The 19302-nt window shown below is 47.3% G+C and overlaps 2 protein-coding genes across 11 annotated transcripts in view; one reads left to right on the top strand and one right to left on the bottom strand.

Moving 5' to 3' along the window:
* USP30 (ubiquitin specific peptidase 30) overlaps window positions 1-12380 on the top strand; it is a 63503-nt gene extending 51123 nt beyond the window's left edge. For all 5 annotated transcript variants that reach the window (XM_038575416.1, XM_038575417.1, XM_038575414.1 and 2 more), the window contains 7 exons: window positions 757-851; window positions 6714-6773; window positions 7269-7355; window positions 7975-8055; window positions 8165-8384; window positions 10177-10297; window positions 10822-12380. In XM_038575416.1, coding sequence (XP_038431344.1) covers window positions 757-851; window positions 6714-6773; window positions 7269-7355; window positions 7975-8055; window positions 8165-8384; window positions 10177-10297; window positions 10822-11086 — 929 coding nt within the window. In that variant the 3' untranslated portion in view covers window positions 11087-12380. The remainder of the gene's footprint in view (window positions 1-756; window positions 852-6713; window positions 6774-7268; window positions 7356-7974; window positions 8056-8164; window positions 8385-10176; window positions 10298-10821) is intronic.
* A 26-nt stretch (window positions 12381-12406) lies between these two features.
* On the bottom strand, window positions 12407-19082 carry ALKBH2 (alkB homolog 2, alpha-ketoglutarate dependent dioxygenase). 6 transcript variants are annotated; one of them, XM_038575424.1, is made up of 4 exons: window positions 18304-19082; window positions 16159-16592; window positions 14981-15179; window positions 12407-13738 (listed from the first exon to the last, which is right to left on the bottom strand). In XM_038575424.1, exons 2-4 carry the CDS (start codon window positions 16430-16432, stop codon window positions 13432-13434), a joined length of 780 nt encoding a protein of 259 aa, XP_038431352.1. In that variant the 5' UTR covers window positions 16433-16592; window positions 18304-19082; the 3' UTR covers window positions 12407-13431. The 6 variants fall into 6 exon arrangements, with proteins under 6 accessions (XP_038431352.1, XP_038431351.1, XP_038431348.1 ...); XM_038575423.1 differs by lacking the exon at window positions 18304-19082 and adding an exon at window positions 17150-17171; XM_038575420.1 differs by lacking the exon at window positions 18304-19082 and adding an exon at window positions 16977-17134.
* Window positions 19083-19302: the final 220 nt, after the last annotated feature.

Here is a 19302-nt window from a genome sequence, read left to right as displayed (position 1 = left end):
AGCCCAGGGCCACATGACTCTAGGGCATGTGTTTCTGACTAGCTTCCCACACTGTTGATTCCTCCAACTCCCATCCTATCCAAAAAAAAGAAAGAAAAAAAAAGAAATCCCAGTTTTTCAGATTTTGCTTATTCTGATGATTTTTAGAAGTTTATCTCACTTTCTGGAATGTTCACTTGTGGTATCCTTCCTTGGACATCTCAAACATGTTAAGTGAGTGTTGGTGAAAACACATTATTCAACGAAACAAATTCTTTTTTTATTTAACTTTTTTTCCTTTCAAGATTTTATTTATTTATTAAAATATTTTATTTATTTATTCATGAGAGGAGGCACAGAGAGAGGCAGAGACATAGGCAGAGGGAGAAGCAGCCTCCCTGTGGGGAGCCTGTTGCAGGACTTAATCCTGGGACCCCAGGATAACGACCTGAGCCAAAGGCAGATGCTCAACACTGAGCCACCCAGGTGCCCCTCAAGATTTTATTTAAATTCAAGGTAACATACAGTAGAAACTCCTTCCTTTAGTGTGGCCTAGCCACTATACAGAAACCACATTTAAGGACTTGTATAAATTCTCCTGTGAAGGAAATGGGTTGTCTTTTTGACGGAAAGCAATGAGGAAAGCTATTTCAGTTTACTTTTCAGGAACATTTGTTTCTGAAGAGGGAGTTGCTACGAAACACTGAATAAGACAGTGAGTTGAGGTTGGTGCCAAAGGGATAGAGATAGCAGAGCAAAACACGTCCTGTGTTTCAGGGTCACCTCATCCCACGTCTAATCACTGGAAATCCCAGCATCCTTTCCATGGAAGGCTGACGAGTAACATGGTCTGCAAACACTGTGAACACCAGGTAAATACAATACCAGTACTTGATATTTTTGGCAAGGTTTTCTTTTGAGACTTATGAAGCATCTGGAGAATGTAGACTGACATTGGTAGATGGCATTTGTAGTCACCTGGGTTCTGTGCACTTGTGGACTGACTACCGCCCTTTAGGCAGGGCCCACATGTCATTTGACCCTCAGGTGGCATCTTCTCAGAGAGCAGCAGACCAACTGTGGATTGGCAGGAAATGAGTCTAGTTTGGGTCTATATGTTTGTGGTAAGCACTATAGATTCTGTTGTTTGGTTGGGTTTTTTTTTGTTTGTTTGTTTGTTTTTACTTTAGTTTTTGTTTTGCTTTCAACATTTTAAAATAATTTTTATTTGAAAAATTCCAACATAAATACAAAAATAGAGAATTGTGTAACTATCACCTTGATCAGTTTTAGAGTATTTTCATTCCCTGCTGACCCTGTCCCCACTCCCACCCTGCAAACCCTTCCCCCCTCCTCCCCCGTTAGCAGTTACTCTCCATTTCCCCTGCTCTTCTAGCCTCAGGCAACCACTAACCTGCTTCCTGTCATTATAGATTTGCCTATTCTGGACATTTCCTATGCCCTGAATCATGAGGTCCTTTGCGACTAACTTCCTTCACTCAGTGTCATGCTTTTCTTTTATTCCTTTTATGTTGAGTGATAGTGATTGATTTTTCTTTTTCTTTTGTTTTTTAAAGATTTTATTTATTTATTCATGAGAGACAGAGAGAGGCAGAGACATAGGCAGAGGGAGAAGCAGGCTCCCTGCAGGGAGCCTGATATGGGACTCGATCCTAGGTCCAGGATCACGCCCTGGGCCAAAGGCAGGAGCTTAACCGCTGAGCCACCCAGGCATCCCAGATTGATTTTTCTAATGTTAAACTAACCTTATGATTCTGGAATAAACTCTACTTGATTGTGATTATAATTTTTTACATATATTACTGGATTTGATTTGCTGATACAGTCTAAAAGAGGTTAGTGTCTGTGTTTAGGAGGAATATTGGTCTTACAGTTTTCTTGTAATGTCAGGTTTTGTTATGAGGATTATACTGCCCTTGTACCATGAGCTGGGAGAAGTGTTCCTTCTTCCTTTATTTCCTGGAGGACTTTGGTTAAGATCAGTCTTGTTTCTTCCTTAAATATCTCTGGGAAGACTTCTTATCCTGGAGTCTATTTTGTCTGGTTAGTTTCCACCTAACTAGTCTTCCTTCCTCCCTCCCTCCCTCCCTTCCTTCCTTCCTTCCTTCCTTCCTTCCTTCCTTCCTTCCATCCGCCCTATTTTATTTATTTATTTATTTGAGAGAGAGAGAGAGAGTGTGTGTGTGTGTGTGTGTGAACAGGGGGAAGGGTAGAGGGAGAGAGAATCTCTCAAACAGACTCTCTGCTGAACGTGGAGCCTGATTTGGGGCTTGATCTCAGGACTCTGATATCATGACCTGAGTTGAAACCAAGAGTCAGTTGCTTAACCGACTGAGCCCCCCAGGCACCCCTAACTAGTATTTCTATAGGATATCTCTTTCTGTTTTCTTATTTTTGACCTAACTTTGTATTTAAAGTGTGGCTTTTGTAGATAGCATATAATTGGGTTCAGTTTGACAATTTGCCTTTTAATTGGTTTGTATTTATGTGGTTAGATTTAGGTCTGCTAGTTCACTGTTTTCTATTTGTCTCATAATTTTTTTGTTCCTCTGTGCTTCCTTTCCTGCCTTCCTTTGGGTTAATTGAATATTTTTTAGTATTCCATTGTAATTCCTCCATTGGCTTTTTAGCTCTACTTTTTTACATTTGTGTGTGTGTGTGTGTGTGTGTGTGTGTGATTACATCATGCACTTTTCACACATCATGGTATATTTAGAATTAATATACTCCAAACTTAGAAGAGTTCTATTACTCCATTTTTTGTCATCTATGTTATACCCATGTATTATAATCCTACAATACTGTCATAATTTTTGCTTTATTTTTTTATTTTTTATTTTTTTAAAGATTTTATTTACTTATTCATAGAGACACAGAGAGAGAATGAGAGGCAGAGACACAGGCAGAGGGAGAAGCAGGCTCCATGCAGAGAGCCTGATGTGGGACTCGATCCATTGTCTCCAGGATCACACCCCGGGCTGCAGGCGGCACTAAACCCCTGCGCCACCGGGGCTGCCCCAATTTTTGCTTTAAACAGTTATATGAATTTAAAAGAAAAGGTTTTTTTTTAAAGATTTTATTTATTCATGAGAGACAGAGAGAGGCAGAGACACAGGCAGAGGGAGAAGCAGGCTCCATGCAGGAAGCCCGATGCGGGACTCGATCCCCAGTCTCCAGGATCACGCCCTGGGCTGAAGGCAGACACTTAACTGCTGAGCCACCTAGGCATCCCTAAAAGAAAAATTTAAAAAATGTTTTCTATTTGCCATTTTCATTGTTCTCTGGCCCCTCTTTAGTCCCAAGTCCATTTGATGTTTTTTCCCTTTAGCCTAAAAAGATTCCTGTAACATTTCTTACAGCTCTCTTGGCAACAAATTAATTTAGTATTCATTTATATGAAAAATGCTTCTGTTTTGCCTTTTTTTCCCCTAAGAAGTTTTGTTTGGTGCAGATTTGAGGGTTGACAGTGTTGCTGTTGTTCGGGTTTGGTTTGATTTTATTTATTTGGGTTTTTTTGACTGAAGTAATTTGGCACCTATGTTTCCAGTCATGGTGTCTTGTTAGGAAGTGGCTGACCGTGGAAGGTCATCTCAGTTTGTGGAAGGGAAGATGAGCCAGGCAGAGTCTGGTAGCAATTGCTTTGCATCATCTTACAGTACACAGAAACCATACATCCAGATGCCTCCCACAGCTGACTTGCTGTTTATCAATGGAGGGAGGAAGGGGACAATAAGGTAGAGAGTAGTGCCGGAAATCAGACCTTCCAGGAGTCTTTACTGCAGTGGCTCCCCATGCCTTGCCCACTAGCTCTGAAAGCCGCATTGTTCTTGAGCAACCTGGCAGGGGTGAAAGGAACCTCACAACTTCACCACCTCAGGCTCTCAAGCAGTGGCCGGTGAATTTCCAGCAATTGTTCTAGATAACGCTGTTCTCCCTCCTTGCTCCCCACTGTCCCCCCACCCATGCACCTGCTGCTGATTGTGCACCTCCTTCTGATCCTCACCATGGTCACCTGTGGCATTTGAAGCAGTCTACAGATTGCACTTGACCATAGGCAAAGAATACTTGACATGTGATATGTGGCATCAAAGCAGGAAGATAGGCCCCGGAAGCAGGTGCATGTGAGGGTGACATCATCCCTTTGGGCAGAGCCAAATCCTCAAAGACCTTGTCTGCTCTTGAGCTTCCACCTCTCTTTCCACTAGTCAGAGCCCCCTGAGGAAGTTACAGAGCAGCAGAGCCGGGGGCCCACATCTCAGGGTCATCTTGTCTCCCAGCCACTCCTCACCCCCAAACTGTGGAGGAGGTGCCCGTATGCCTGGCTTGTTTTACTTCCAGTTCGTCACTTTAAAGGCATTGTTCTGTTGGCTTCTGGCCTCCACTTTTTCTTTTGTTTTTCTTTTCTTTCTTTTTTTGTTTTGTTTTTAGATTGCATTTATTTATTTGACAGAAAGAGAAAGAAAGAGAGCACTCCAATAGGGGCAGCAGGAGAGGGAGAGGGAAAAGCAGACTTAACCACTGAGCAAGGAACCCAATTTGGAGCTCAATTCCAGGATCCTGGGATCATGACCCATGCCAAAGGCAGATGCTTAACCAATTGAGCCACGCAGGCACCCCTGGTCTTCACCTTTTCTAGTGCATAGCCCATATCATTCATATCATCCTCCTGTTTGTAAAGTGTCATTTTTCTTTCTCTGTCTGCCTATGAAATTTTTCTCTCTATTGTTGAATTTTGACAGTTTGTCCACTCTTTGCCCAGGTATCACTTGCATTTTATTTGCTTGGAATTTGCTTAATTTCATAAATATGTACCTTTATGTTTTCACCAAATTTGCACATTTCTTTTGGCCATTATTTTTCCAAAATTGTTATGCCCCATTGTCTACTTGTTGGTCTGTTTGATATCGTTCCACAACTTGCTGAGGCTTGGTTCATTTTTCTTCAACCTCTCCTCCGTGTCCTTCAAATTGGATAATTTCCGTGGACCTGTCTTCGAGTTCATGGACTCCTTTCATCTTCACTTTGTTTGCTTGTCCAGTGAACTTTTCATTTTAGTTATTGTTGTATTTAGTTGTATAATATTCATATGGTTCTTCACCATTTCCATTCATCTGCTGAGACTCTATTTGCCTCCAGGACTAAATAACTGTCTTCCTGTTTATCCTTGAGCAAATTGATCATAATTCTTTTTAAGGTCCCTGTGCTAATTTCAGTATCCAAGTCATCCATAGAATCCTTCACCAAGGGTCATGTGTTCCTCTTTATATTGTATGTCTAGTTATTTTTTTATTGCATATTTAACATTATAGTAGGGACTTTGGATTCTGTTCTGTTTCTCTGAAAAATAATGAATTCTGTTCTTGAGTGCAGTTAACTTTGCTGAATTCAAAGCCAAACTGTCCTCCCCACGGCAGGGAGCAAACTCAGTGTAGTTTTTTCAGCTTCTAGCTTCTGCTTTTTGCCAGGCTTCTGAAGTTTCTCTGTATATGCCTTGGAATCGGGCAGAGTTCAAACACCGATTTGGGGGGTCATCCTGTCTGTGGCTGCCCTCTTTCCGGGATTTCCCCCAGCTTCTCTACCAGCCCTGAACTTTGTCTTCTGATACCTCCATCCTTTAAGACCGAGGCTTTTTGCTACCCAGCACTGAACTGTGTAGACCAGGGAGTACCCTCCTCAGGCAGAAAGTCACACAATGCAAATCTTACTGTAGAGTTCCTGTTTTCCCAAGAGTTGGCAGTAGCTCTTCAATCATCCAGACAGTTGTGTTTTGTTTTGGTCCAGAATTTATATGCATTATCTCAAGGAGAGCTAGTCTAGCCAAGCTCCTCTGCCATCACAAAAGGCAGCAACTCTTACTCTATTTTATCATCTGGGTTTTTTTACAGTTAATAACCCAACAGGAACATGTTTCTGTATACTCACACATTACTATGCTGTTATTTTTTTTAAAGAATTTTTTAAAAAGTTTTTTTAAATTTGACAGGGAGCCCAAGCAGGGGGATGAGATGCAGGCAGAGACAGAGGGAGAAACAGACAGAGGGAGAAGCAGACTCTCCAATGAGTAGGGAGCCCAACGTGGGGTTTGATCCCAGGACCCCAGGATCATGACCTGAGCCAGAGGCAGTCACTTAGCTGACTGAGCCACTCAGGTGCCCCTTGCTATAGAGAGAGAGGCAGAGAGATAGGCAGAGGGAGGAGAAGCAGGCTTCATGCAGGGAACCCTATGCGGGACTCGATCCTGGAACTCTGGGATCACATCCTGAGCCGAAGGCAAACGCTCAACTGCTGAGCCACCCAGATGTCCCCGCTATGCTATTTTTAATAGAATGTTCTATCCTGTGGACATGACATGATTTATTTAATCATTCCCTAGAAATTTCAGTTATTCACATTTTGATGTTATAAATAATGCCTTGATGAACATCCCTAGAGTTTTGTCCATGGTTATTTCATAATGATAAAATCCTTACATTTCTGGGTCAGGTATATGCGTTTACAGTTATCTTATAAGCTGCCCTTTGGTATTACTGTATCTCTTACATTGACAGTGTTGTTTGTCCTAGGATTTGCTTGTAGGTAAGTAAACTGTGTTTCATTATGTCAGTGTTGGGCATCTAAATATTAAACTGTTTCGTAGGCATGTATGGTTCCCATCTCTAAAGCTCTGACTTGAACCTCCATCCTTTCTGGATTTTCTGCAATGTTTGTTTCAGAGTCCTGTTCGATTTGATACCTTCGACAGCCTTTCACTGAGTATTCCAGCTGCCACATGGGTATGTACCAAGCCAAGCGATGGTTTATTTGGGGTCTGTTTTGGACACATTGAAATCCAGCAGGCTTTGAGATACTTTTTGTAGCTGAGGTACTATGCATTACTCAGACACATGGTTAGCTGAACTGTCTTGGTGATTTTGTGTGGTGCCATGGCCTGATTTGGAGGGAGAAGAAAGTAGATGTTTTTTTCTCTGGCTGCAGGAATTTTGGCTCCCCCATCCTCCATATTAATCTCAAATTCAAAGATACCTAAAACTGTGGAACTCCATAAGTGTTATGTTAGTGTTATGTCCTCGCAGTCTTGTATCTACTCATAATAACAAGTCTAGGATGCTTTGAGCTCCATATTTGCTCAGGGAACATCCAGTTGCATCTGTGACTATTTGCCTATATAAGCAAAAATAAGGCTGTGGGATCACATTGCCATCCATTAGTAGTTTCAGTGTAGCTTGCCTTTGAATTACAATCGTGAATTTTGTTTTCTGGTGCTAAAGGGGCATCCGCTGACCCTGGACCACTGCCTTCACCACTTTATCTCATCAGAATCCGTGCGAGATGTCGTATGTGACAACTGTACGCAGGTATGCCTCTAACCCTCAGTGTCACCCTGCAGCCAGCCTGTGTGTCCTGATATAGCACCTCTCACACCACCACTTACCATTGGCCTGTGCTCTTCTGGCTATACCCAGGTGGTCTTTTCAGCCACAGCTACGTAACCTGGCTAGGAAATCAGTAGTCCGTGGACCAGAGCTCTTTCCCAGATGAGTTTTACTTCATCCTTAGAATGTTTACAGGGAAAATGTGAGTGCTATGCTTTGAGATGGGACCTCCACCCCCCCACCACTCCTCTTCTTGCACCCTGCCCTACCGACACTCACCTGCCTGACTCTCCTGAGCATTCACGTGCCATCCTCTGAAGAAGAGGAACCACATGGAGAACTTATGAAGACACAAAAGAAAATAGATGATGCACCTGTTTCAGAGTTCAGCATCACACTGTCATTTCTCTTGCACCCACTGTCACTGTTACTTAAGGACTAAAACAGTGAGAATAACTCAAGATTAACTGGGTAGCTGAGCTCCTTTAGCGGGTCAAAGTCAGGTGCCAACTGAATACAGGTGTAACACAAACCTGGCCTGTGGCTCTCCATAGATGTTTCATTTCAAGAAATTCTGCAAAGAGGTTTTCTTTTATTTCAGATTGAAGCCAAAGGGACGTTGAATGGGGAAAAGGTGGAACACCAGAGGACCACCTTTGTTAAACAGCTGAAACTAGGGAAGGTGAGCCCATCTCACATACCTTGTCAGCTTTGCTCTGCGGGGTGGGGTGGGAGGTTGCCCCCAACACTCGACCACTTCCGGTTTCTCTCCCCTCACCCCTACCCCACAGCTCCCTCAGTGTCTGTGCATCCACCTCCAGCGGCTGAGCTGGTCCAGCCACGGCACGCCCCTGAAGCGGCATGAGCACGTGCAGTTCAATGAGTTTCTGATGATGGACATCTACAAGTATCACCTCCTTGGGCACAAACCTGGTCAGCACAGCCCCAAACCCAGCGAGACCACAGGGCCCACCTTGGACCTGCAGGATGGGCCGGCCACCCCCAAATCAGGTGTGTGCCTGAGGAGCTACTGCACACAACTTGTAGCACAGGGGAAAGGGATTTGGTGTCACCACTTTCTGGGCCCTTTGTGCTACAAGGGGAGCTAGTCCAGTGGTTGCTTAGATTCTTGAGAACAGCAGGATTGGGGGTATGGGAGAGAAAAGTTCTTGAAAGAGGTTAAGCTTATATAGTAACAAGGAGTTTTAAAAACGGTATCAGAGTTGAAAAAATATGGGAAGAAAAGCTTAAGATTGCTTTTTGATATTTTGACTGAATGATAATGGGCTCCCAGCATTCCAGTGAATTTCTTGTCCCTGCCCCTGCCCAGTAGGGTCATGTCGTTCATACACATGTGGGGAGGAAAGGCCTGGCTAACGATCACTTCTTCGCTACTGACTTCCTTATTGATCTAGTCCCACTGCTTTCCTCACCTGAGACTAATTGCTGAGTCGAGCCCCCGTGGAGTAGGAAGCTCTCATGACCCTCAGTCTTTTGGAGGGGAAAATCCAGGCCCCAGAAGGTGAAGTGACTGCTCACAGGGCAAACAGAAGTGGGCGAATGGGCACTAGAAGGCAGCACTGGGCAGTTTTTGAAAGCTGTCTTATCTAACACATTGAGGGCTCCAAGCCCAAACTCCCCACCTGCTCCTGCTCCTAGTCAAGCTGGAGGCCTGTCTTCCCTGCACCTCGATGCTCCTGACCAGGATCCCTGGCTGCTTTTATTCTTCCTCACATCCATAGTTGTGTGGCCTGACAGGACACCATACACAGGGAGACTGTATTTTGCCTTTTTCCAGCGGATCAACAGGTGAACATCAGAGGACCCACAGTGGGAAGAGGGCTTAGTCTTTGGCTGCTGTTTTAAATCCAGGACCTCACCCTGGATCCTTCCTCTTCCGCGTGGGACTGCAGGTCTGCTCATTGCCACAGCATGCCGTCTATGGCTACCGTACAGCCAACAGCGGCCTACTTGGTACTTACAGGCCCCCACATATGATATTTGAAAGGACAAGAGAGGTCAATATCTCCATTATTTTATCTACACACATCAACGTTTATCTATGCTGTTACATGTTGGTATTCTTTAGTAGCTGGAGATGAAAGAATAAAGAACATTTTAGATTGGTGGTTCTCACCAGGGAGCTTTGTTCCCTGGGAAACATCCAGCAGTGGCTGGTGGTGTTTTTGGTTGTTATAACCGGGCTATTACTGGCATCTGGTGCGTAGAGGCCAGGGACGCTGTGGAACATCCTGCAATGCCCAAGAGAGGTCCCACAGCCAAGAATTAACCAGCCCACGTGCCAGTAGTGTCAAGGTTGAGAACCTTGCTTTCGGTTGAAATGCCAGTAAATTAGCTACAGCATAACTCTGGCACATCTTTAGCAAATAGGGACAGGAGTCTTCAAGATTCACAAAGCTGTCAAAGTGAACAACAGACCAGGAGCTAGATACACTTTTCCTACTTGTCACTTAAAAAGTCAAGTCAAGAATAAAAAGGGGCCCCTGGGTGGCTCAGTTGCTGAAGCGGCTGCCTTCGGCCCAGGTCATGATCCCTGGGGGTCCTGGGATTGAGCTCTGCTCAGCGGGGAGCCTGCTTCTCCTTCTCCCCCTGCTCGTGCTTGCTTGCTCTCTCTCAAATATAAAGGACAAAAAAAGGTAGGAATCATCCTAACACTAAATGAACCACTTGTTTTTTTCTTTGTAGCATTGTTGGGGAGTTAAACTCAACGTAATTGAAGCCACGATGTGTTCTCCTACAGCTGCTGCTACTTGTAATTGCCTTGGGCCTTTTTCTCTTGCAGTTCTGAGTCAGCCCGGGGGCCCCAAAACACAAATTTTTATGAATGGCGCCTGCTCCCCAACTTTGTTGCCCCCCCTGCCAGCCCCGATGCCCTTCCCGCTCCCCGTGGTTCCTGACTACAGGTGAGCCGCTCCGGAGAAGCACATTCTTCAGGTCTCGTAGCTGCTGGTTTTCTTGGTTTCCATAATCAGCCTTGCAAAAACAGATGACAGTGTAGACATTTGTTCTTTCATCTTGAGGTGCAACTTCACTGTTACACATACCTGTTTATTTTTGTTCAACATGGAAATCACTTGTTATGTATATTACATGTGGGAATGCATGTATAAAGTATGAAGGAGGAAATTTCAAATTCCTTAGGATCCCACGTACACATCAGCAGTTAAATCTTTAAGGCCTTCCACCCTGTAAAGCTGTGTGTACACACATGCCACACGATGGACTTATATATACGCAAGGAACGGCATCTAACCATGCCAATAAATACCAGTCTGCGTTGTAATGGTTGTGTAGTAGTCACTCATATGGATGTACCATTGTATCAGTCCCTGATCACTGAACATCTAGGATTCTTTCACTTTGTTTCTGCCCATAACCCTTCTTTTTTTGTATTTGTAAACTACTTGCATTTGTTTCTACCATCCAGCTCCTCCATGTACCTCTTCCGGCTGATGGCCGTTGTAGTCCACCATGGAGACATGCACTCGGGACACTTTGTGACTTACCGACGGTCCCCACCTTCGGCCAAGAACCCTCTTTCAACCAGCAACCAGTGGCTGTGGATCTCCGATGACACCGTCCGCAAGGCGAGCCTGCAGGAGGTCCTGTCCTCCAGTGCTTACCTGCTCTTCTATGAGCGTGTTCTTTCCAAGATGCAGCACCAGGGCCGGGAGTATAGGTCTGAAGAGTGACTGCCCTGGCCCCAGAGCTAGAGCCGATGGCACTGTCCAAACTGGCCGGGAACAAGGCAAAATCAGACTGTGTGGGTATGCAAGCAGCCCCGCTAGAGTCCTCAGCCTTCTGGTGAGTTCTAAGAGCAGGCTCCGTGCAGGAGCCAATGGTCCCAGTTCAAGCCAAACCAGGCTCCCTGAACAGCTCTGCTAGTATGCACTGGAGGGTGTCTTTGTTGTGCTCGGACAGCATTCATTCTGTCTAGAACGTCTTTTTACTCACCTAATACAGGTAATTAAAAGAAATCCGATTCTGGAAGCCACCTTTTTTATATTTAGCTATGTTAGGTGTTCTCAGAGGGGAGATAATTTTGTCTAAGACCTCTGATCGGTTTCAGCATAGATCTTTTATTTTTAATAAGCAGGCCCATAAAAATTGGTGAAATTATTAAAGGCAACAACTTAGAAGAAAAAGTGCCTTTCACTTTTGATTGCTTTTGTAGCACGTCCATCCTGGAAAATACATATTGTCCAAGAGTGCCCGAAACAACTTTTGAAAAGCTCTACTCCTTCCAAGTTTCTCCATGGTGACAGGACAGCTCAAAGACGCCTGAAGAACACTCGCCTTCTCTTTTTGTGGGTCTTTTCTAATCTTTGGATTCTTTCTATGTAGTCAAAGCGCACCTGCCAAATCTGCCACCACCACCCCCTGCCCTCTGCCCCTGGGAAGGGGGTTAATTCTTCCACTGCTCTATCAGTTGTAAGTGCACTGCTTCTCGGTCGCTCTTACTCTCGGCACACTGGACTAGAGATGTGATGACGGTCTGGTATAAAACTGTGTGAATAGCAGGCACAGAACAGCCATCTGTGCCAGCACCTGCACTTCCTCTGCTCTGGACAAAGTCCGTTTTTACATAAAGCCCCCACCCCACCCCCGAGGACAGTTACTCCTAACTCTGTTGCCTATGCAGTGCTCCTGAGGCTTACAGGCGTAGCTGGGGGCTGCATGAGAGGACAGTCCTTGCCTTGATTCGGGAGCTGGTTTCAGAAGGAAGGTCACCAAATGTAGGGCTACAGTTGGGCTTCCTCATTTGTAAAGTGAAGGTTGATGTTCAGCAATCATCAAAACCTCAGCCCTTTCTACAAAAAAGTTTTCAATTTTTAAAAAATGTATCCTTACAGCTGATCATCTAATATTGTCATTTTGTTACAGGTCCATATTCCCAGCAGCCTGGTTTAAAAAAAAAAAAAAAAGACTATATTGAGCATCCTCTTCCCTCTTTGGATAAGTGTCATGAATGCAGCCCAGGCCACAGGAAGTTTGAGGACACAGTAGTATTATATGTTTTAGCTAGGTTTTTTTATTTAAAAAAAAAAAAAAGATACCAAATTCAAATGGACTCTTCAGAGTTAAGGTTTAGAATCAGAGTTTTCTAAGAGGTCACCCGAGGTGAGGCAGAGAACTGTGCTTCCCCTGGCGGGGGCCAGCTAACAAACACTTCTAGACCAGGCCTGGGTGTCTGCTCACAGCAGAAGGGGCCCAGGTGATCACTGCCCCACTGGGCCCAGTATGCACCCCTGAGGACTCAAAACTCACTACCGATTGAACATCCTGTGAAGGTTCTCCAGGCCACGGACGTCAGGGAGAGAGGGGCAGCTTGAAGCACCTGAGCCCTCCCTGCTGACGCCCCTTCCCTGGCTCTGTGGTTGAAACAAGTACACCTGTTTTACCTGAGTCTGGAGGAATCAAATGCCCAATGACGTGACCTTACACTGCACTGCGAAGCGGTAGCTTCTAGTAACTGCTCTTCTGCCCCCGCTTACTCTTTGAAATCTGCCGTTAAAGAGAGATGCCGGGCACAAAACATTTAGCTGTAAGCAATTTGTTGGTCAGAGGCCAGGATCTGAGCCAAGGCTGTAAATGTGAATGACACCCATGCAAGGTCTCTTAACTAGACTTAAAGCTGACTTCCTCATTTTGTAAATTATTAGACATTAAGTAGCATCTTATTTCTAGCTTTAAGTTATTTACAAAGTGGCTTCTCTTGGCACAAACCTAAGTTAAACTAGTAGTTTATGCTGTAATAACTGCTGATTTATGTATTTGCAAAAGGTACCTTTTGTATCTGCTGTGTATTATAGTAATAAAAGAATCTTTTTGTTAGGAAAAAACATCAACTGGTATTCTTTCATAATTGACCAATTTGATAACTGCCATCTTCTTTCTGAATTCTGCATTGTTATGTAATAAGCCCCATCCTTGGATTAAGCCTTTCCTATGTTCCCTGCTGAGAAAGGAGATGCCAGCTCCCACTTGGAGTAGAAAAGGAAGGAGAAAATAGAAGTATGAACCACTGACAAAGTTCCTACTTTTTAGTGGGCAGAATTTTGCGAAATGTCAGATTGATCCGTGGAGCTAGAATCTTCTTTCGTACAGGGAGACTGTGATACCAGTGAGTGTTGGTCGGATGGTTCATCAGAAGCAAACTTCCGTGGGCCAGCTGAAGCCTGACCACCTCCACCTTCCGAGAGGGCTTTTTCCCCCGAGAATCCTTGTGCCGGAAGAAGAAGTCTCTACAGGCCCCAAAGGAGACAGAAGCTATGGGGCTCCCGGGAGCCAGTTCTCGTTCATCATCTCTGTGCTCACCAATGTGGTCACAGCCATCTTTATACCTGCAGCGAGAAAACAAGCACAGTTTACAAAACAGTCCTCTGGAACACGCAAGCAGGGCAGCATCTGCATTTTCCTATAGCGAGAAAGGTGCCATGGGAAGCCCCTGCCATGGATCTGCAAGGGCAGGCGGGAGGGCCTTATCTAGATCCACAGATGAGCCAAGCCTACAGCATTTCTACTTTATCTTGTTCTGTTTGATCGTCTGCTTTAAAACGTAACTCACCAAGAGCAGCCAAAAACACATCTTCTGGTTCTCCCGGTTCATGAATGTAAAGCTTCCACACCTAGAATAAAACCTTACTACTTGCCCCTGCCTATCTCTGAGCTTCTAACCCCTCGCGCCCTCCCCTCATTTACTGCTCCAGCAGCATTCGTGCGATTTCGCTCCATGTACACTCCAAGCCCCCTCTGCTCTTCCTCCAGATGATTTGTATGGCTGTTCCCTCTCTCTCTGTAGTCTCCAGCTCCATCATCAGCTCCTCAGTGAGCCCTCCGCTAACTACCTTCCTCTAAACTCAGGTTTTGGAAGCAGGGTGATTCTGTCCCCCAAGGGGCATGCGGCAGCGTTTGGATACATTTTGGTGGCTGTGACTGAGGAGGAGATATTCCTGGCATCCAGTGTGTGGAAGCCAGGGATGCTGCTCACATCCGACAATGCCCAGGGCAGCCCCAACAACAGAATTATCTGGCCCCAAACATCAGAGTGTTGCTGGTGAGAATCCCTTCCCTAAACCCAGACTCCTTCCTCCTAGTCATTCTTAGCAAAAGCAGCCTGTTTAATTTTAAGATACTTATCAGCATCTGAAAGGATCCTGTTCAACCATTCATCACCTCTCACTTCCCACTGCTGAGTGGGCTCCATAAAGACTGACCACTGGTGCTGTCCCACTGCCACATCCCGGCCGCACTAGGGGATAATCTGTTGTACAAATGAATAAAATATGGTAGATCTTAACTATACAAACTGAGGGTTGCTGGAGGGTAGAAGGTGGGGGGATGGGGTAACCGGGTGATGAGCATTAAGGAGGGCATGTGATTGATGAGCACTGGGTGTTCCACGCAACTGATGAATTACTGAACTCTACCACTGAAACTAAGGATGTACTTACTAGATGTTGGCTAATTGAACATAAATTTTAAAAAATCAGTGGAATCCTAAACTGTCTTCAGAAGAAGCAGAAGACTTACACAATTCAGTCCAGGAGCCTAAAAAAGAAAAGTGAAAAAACAGGTATAGTTACCTGTTGACAAGCACAAAGTTGAAGGTCTCTCCTGTCACCACAGAAACACGATCCCGGACATGCTCTAGAACTGGGATCCAGGGCTTTGGAGACAGAGTGAGGCCCGAGAACGTGTAGGTTAGCCCAGCGTTGCCATAGGTCGCTTGCTTCCTGGGCACACTGTGCCACTTCCCAAATACCTGGACCCTGGCCAGTGCACCTGTGCAGGTAAAACACGGCAGCTCAGAAGAGCAGGCAGGTGGGTACCACACATACTTGCTCCCTGAGAATTCAGGATTGAAAGGGAACTGAAACAAGAGTAACATTCAATTTACTGACCAAGGACAAAAATCCCTGTGGCTTGCCCAAAAAGTTCACCTAAGAACAGTGATTCTTGTCCTATACTTAGGGAAACAGTCTTGTCCAATCTTTTAAACGCCATGACTTAATTGCCTTCACTCCAGTAGAAGCATACTAATAGGCTGAAATGCAAGGGAGCTTAAGCCAGGCTCCATACTAGTGATCCTGCCAACCGTGGGGACTAAGGGTGTGGGGCCCCCAAAAAAGATGATGCTAACACAGCCAAGGCTGTAGGCTGGGGTCTCCTGTAGGCTTTTCTCTGCCTCCAAGTGCTCTGCCACCTTGCAGGGCTTCTCAGGGTGTGCTTCCAGACCAACAGCATCAGCATCACCCGGAAACAACCACTAGACTCGGGGAGGGGTCCAGTGATCCCACGGCTCAGAAGCAGCAAGTCCTCCAGGTGATGCTGAGACTACCCCCTGCAGGGGAATTACCTGCTTATTTGCTGTCTCTCCCACTAGACCAGCTGTACCTTGGAGTCACCTGGAAGCCTTCTAAAAACACTGATGCCCAGGATGCACCCCTAGCTACAGCTGGTCTTGGGTAGAACCCAGCATCCTTTTTGGTTTTTAGCCTTCCCAGCCGATCCTCATCAGTAGCTAGGTGGCAACTCACTCTCAAGTCTGCAGCCCCTGGTGGGCAGGCAAACTTTTGGTCCAGTTTGTATCCCAAGCGCCCAGCACGGTGCTTGGCCCGGAGATGCCCAGAGCGTATGTGTGGAGTCAGTTAATGAAGTTAAGCTGCCAGTCATTGATAACTCCTGAGTTCAGATTTCTCCAAAGAGACCACTAGTTTTATCAAATAAGTCTTAAACATACACCCCGTAGTCCTCTGCTTACCTGTAAAATACTCCACTCCCTGCTCCAGCTCCTGGAAAATCTTGTCTGCTTCAGCTTTGCCAAACAGGACTGTGTAATCACAGCTCAGGCCCTCAGCCCGGATGTGCCGCCAGGTGGGGCTGGCCAGGGGGCCTGCGTTGCCGAGGGTTTCTGCCCTGGGCCTCTTCCTGGTGCTCTCCTCTGCTCTCCGCCCTGCTGGATCTTCTGGGTTCGCCTCTCCTTCCCTCTTCCCCACAAGGCTCCCTAAAGCCCCCGGCACCAGGAATCTGTCCATCCTGTCTCCACAAAGCAAAGACCTGGGAGCTGGCAGCAGGGCAGAGAGAGAGCGAGCGAGAGATCGCCCGGCTGTCCCAGATGCAAAGATTGGCGTGGTGGCCAAGTGGTCCCACAGCACTCCTCCGTGTTTTTCAAGTTTCCACTTTCAACACCATGTCCTAGAGAGAAAGTGGAGGATGTTGAAGTTGGAAGGGCCCCTCAGGATGTCCTGGGTCCCCCACACCTGGCTATGTATGCGTAGCAATCAGCTCGTTGGCTTGCAAAACCCCAAATGCCTGCATTCCAGCCCCAAGCACCTAATCTTTCCAAGGAAGCCCACCCTGGGACGCCTGGAGAAAGGAAGGGGGGGTTGCCCGAAGTCACCCAGAGAGGCCAGTTCCCGGTCTCCTTCCCCCACTACTGACGGCCCTGCCAGGCCAGGATCCCCGCAGGCACTAAGTATTCAGTGATCCTCTAACGGCTGGGATTGTCTAAACGCAGTAACAGTTACACGTGGTCACCCGCACGCCGAACCCCCGGAGGCAGAAATTAATCGTGACAACCTGCGAGGGGCGGGGTTGGGGTGGAGGGCGTGGGCTCGCTCCCCCCGAGGCTACAGACACCAGGCGCGGCGCCCCGAGCCTTGCAAACACGGGAGGCGGGGCCGGCGGGAAAGAGACAACCCTGGAGCGCCGCTTCCGGGCGGACCTCGAGGCCCGCTGGGAGATGTAGGCACCTCGGCGACGCGGCGCGGAGGCCTGCTGGGAGATGTAGGCACCTCGGCGACGCAGCGCGGAGGCCCGCTGGGAGATGTAGGCACCTCGGCGACGCGGCGCGGAGGACTGCTGGGAGATGTAGGCACCTCGGCGACGTAGCGCGGAGGGCTACTGGGAGATGTAGGCACCTCGGCGTCGCAGCGCGGCGAGCGGCGAGCGGCTTCCCGGCGCCACCTGTCGACTTCCTGGGCGCGCTGCAGGCACTGCCCGGTTTTCCGCCCCGCTACTTTTTGTTCCCTCTGTGGTCTGCGAGCTCTTGTTGAGCGTCTCCTTTCCCTGAGGAGTCGCTGGATGTCCCGACGGGAAGGTGGGACACCAGGTGGGACACCAGGTGGGAGCACCGCCCCCCGCCACCCCTCCGGTGGCTTTCGTATTCGTCTCCACCACCCTGGCTGTGTGGTTCTTGCAGGTCGCTTACCCTCTCGGGGGCTGGAAAGCTTCACCTGCACAATGGGAGCTAGAAAACCTCTGCCATGAGAGCTCTAGGAGAGGACAGGACGGGTGGGGAAGGCTTCTGTGCTCCGAATAAATGTCACGTTCTGTTATTGCTCTCCATTTTTGTTGACTCTGTCTCCCCCAGTGCCATGAAAGCTCCGTGGGACTCGGGGCCTTTGTTTTGAATCTCCTTAGTACACAAGTTCTACAGATTTTGACAAAAGTACAGAGTTGTGTGACCACAATCAAGATCCAGAACGGTCTGTCACTCCACAAAATCCCCTCAAGCGTCTTAGACTCTCCCCCCTCGACCAGTGATGCTAACTAGCCCCTGGGAGCCACTAAGCAGTTTCCTGTCCCTATGATTCTTTTTCAGAATTTCATGAATGAAATCATACAATAGATACAACAGCCTTTGGTGTCTGGCCTTTGGTTCAGCTTAATGCTTTTAAGACTTACTCTTATCTGTATCACTTGTTTCTTTTATTGCTCTGTAGCATTCTGTTGTATGGAAGTCCCTGTACCCACTCACCCCAGGACCTTTGAGTCGTTTCCTGCTTAGGGCAATCACAAATGAAGTCACTATATCCATTCCTGTATAAACTTTGGTGTGAGAGCAGATTTTAGTTGCACTTGGATACCTAGGAGTGGGATTGCAGGGGCACATGGTCAGTGTTACCTTTCACTTTGCACCCAAACTGAGATGTACTTCACCAAGCTGTTGAGGGCGAATGATGCTGAGTTACGAGGTTCTCCCCGGACACACCGGGCTTCTCTCCCTAGGTGCTGTAATAAGGATGAAGTCCCTGCCCTCATCAGGATTAAATTTTGGAGGTGGAGGCAAATGAACAAGGAAAATACACATTAATTTTAGACAGCACAGAAGCCATAGGATCACCTGCTAGGACGTGTGGGGTCAAGAGAAGGCCTTTCCAAGGAGGTGAGACCCAAGGCTTACCAGGTGGGGAGACACCGTGTGCAAGAGTGTACAGGCCGCACAAGGGACAAGCTGGCTATGTCCAGTGCTGAGAGCCAGACTGAGTCACCTCCCGGTAATAGGGGCTGGGTTGGAGGGAAACAGCTCTGCCAGCAGCCTAAGCCGCTGAGGTTTATTCTGAAACAAATCTGGCTAACCCGGGGATGACCACGATTAATTTACATCTCGAAAAGATCACTGTCATAAGAAAGGGGAGGGCAGCCAGGGATTGTGGCCAGGGCTTGAAGAGCTGCTGTTGAATTTGGGATTTGTTTTGCAGCTAGGACCCAGAGGACCCCGAGGAGGGTCTGGATGTAGGGAGGGAGCTCGGGCCGAGAATGGCTGGGGAGTACACGGCGGTGCCTCGTAGAGGATGCAGAGTTTTAGGGTTTAATCCTCGGGACCTCGGTTAAAGTCTCCCCCAAACCTTCGAGGTTAGGCAGCACGCAGGACCCCACCTGGCCCTAGTTCACTGTGAAAGCTGGACCTGGACCTACACCTAAGAGCAAAACAAACGACCGTCTTCACGCCAACCGCGCTCCCGCTACAACCCCCGCCCCCGGGGAAGGTGAGCGCGGGGCCCAACGCACCCGAGGACCCCGCCTACCGCCCGAGGCTCCAAGCCCCACCTCGTCCCCCTGCGACACATGCGCACTAGCCCCGCCGCCCCCGCCCCCGCCCCCGCCCCCCGCCCAGCCCCCG

Source organism: Canis lupus, chromosome 26, assembly GCF_011100685.1.
Source record: "Canis lupus familiaris isolate Mischka breed German Shepherd chromosome 26, alternate assembly UU_Cfam_GSD_1.0, whole genome shotgun sequence".
NCBI classification, from domain to species: domain Eukaryota; kingdom Metazoa; phylum Chordata; class Mammalia; order Carnivora; family Canidae; genus Canis; species Canis lupus.
Note: the sequence above shows the minus strand (reverse complement) of the source record. Positions and strands in the feature narration are given on the sequence as shown.

Coding starts and splice junctions, on each gene's coding strand:
- ALKBH2 (XM_038575424.1), bottom strand. CDS start 16,432: ATGGACAGATTCCTGGTGCCGGGGGCTTTAGGGAGCCTTGTGGGGAAG. Junction 15,180..16,158: donor GGGAGTGGAGTATTTTACAG/GTAAGCAGAGGA, acceptor TTACCTGCACAG/GTGCACTGGCCAGGGTCCAG. Junction 13,739..14,980: donor AACTTTGTGCTTGTCAACAG/GTAACTATACCT, acceptor TTCTCGCTGCAG/GTATAAAGATGGCTGTGACC.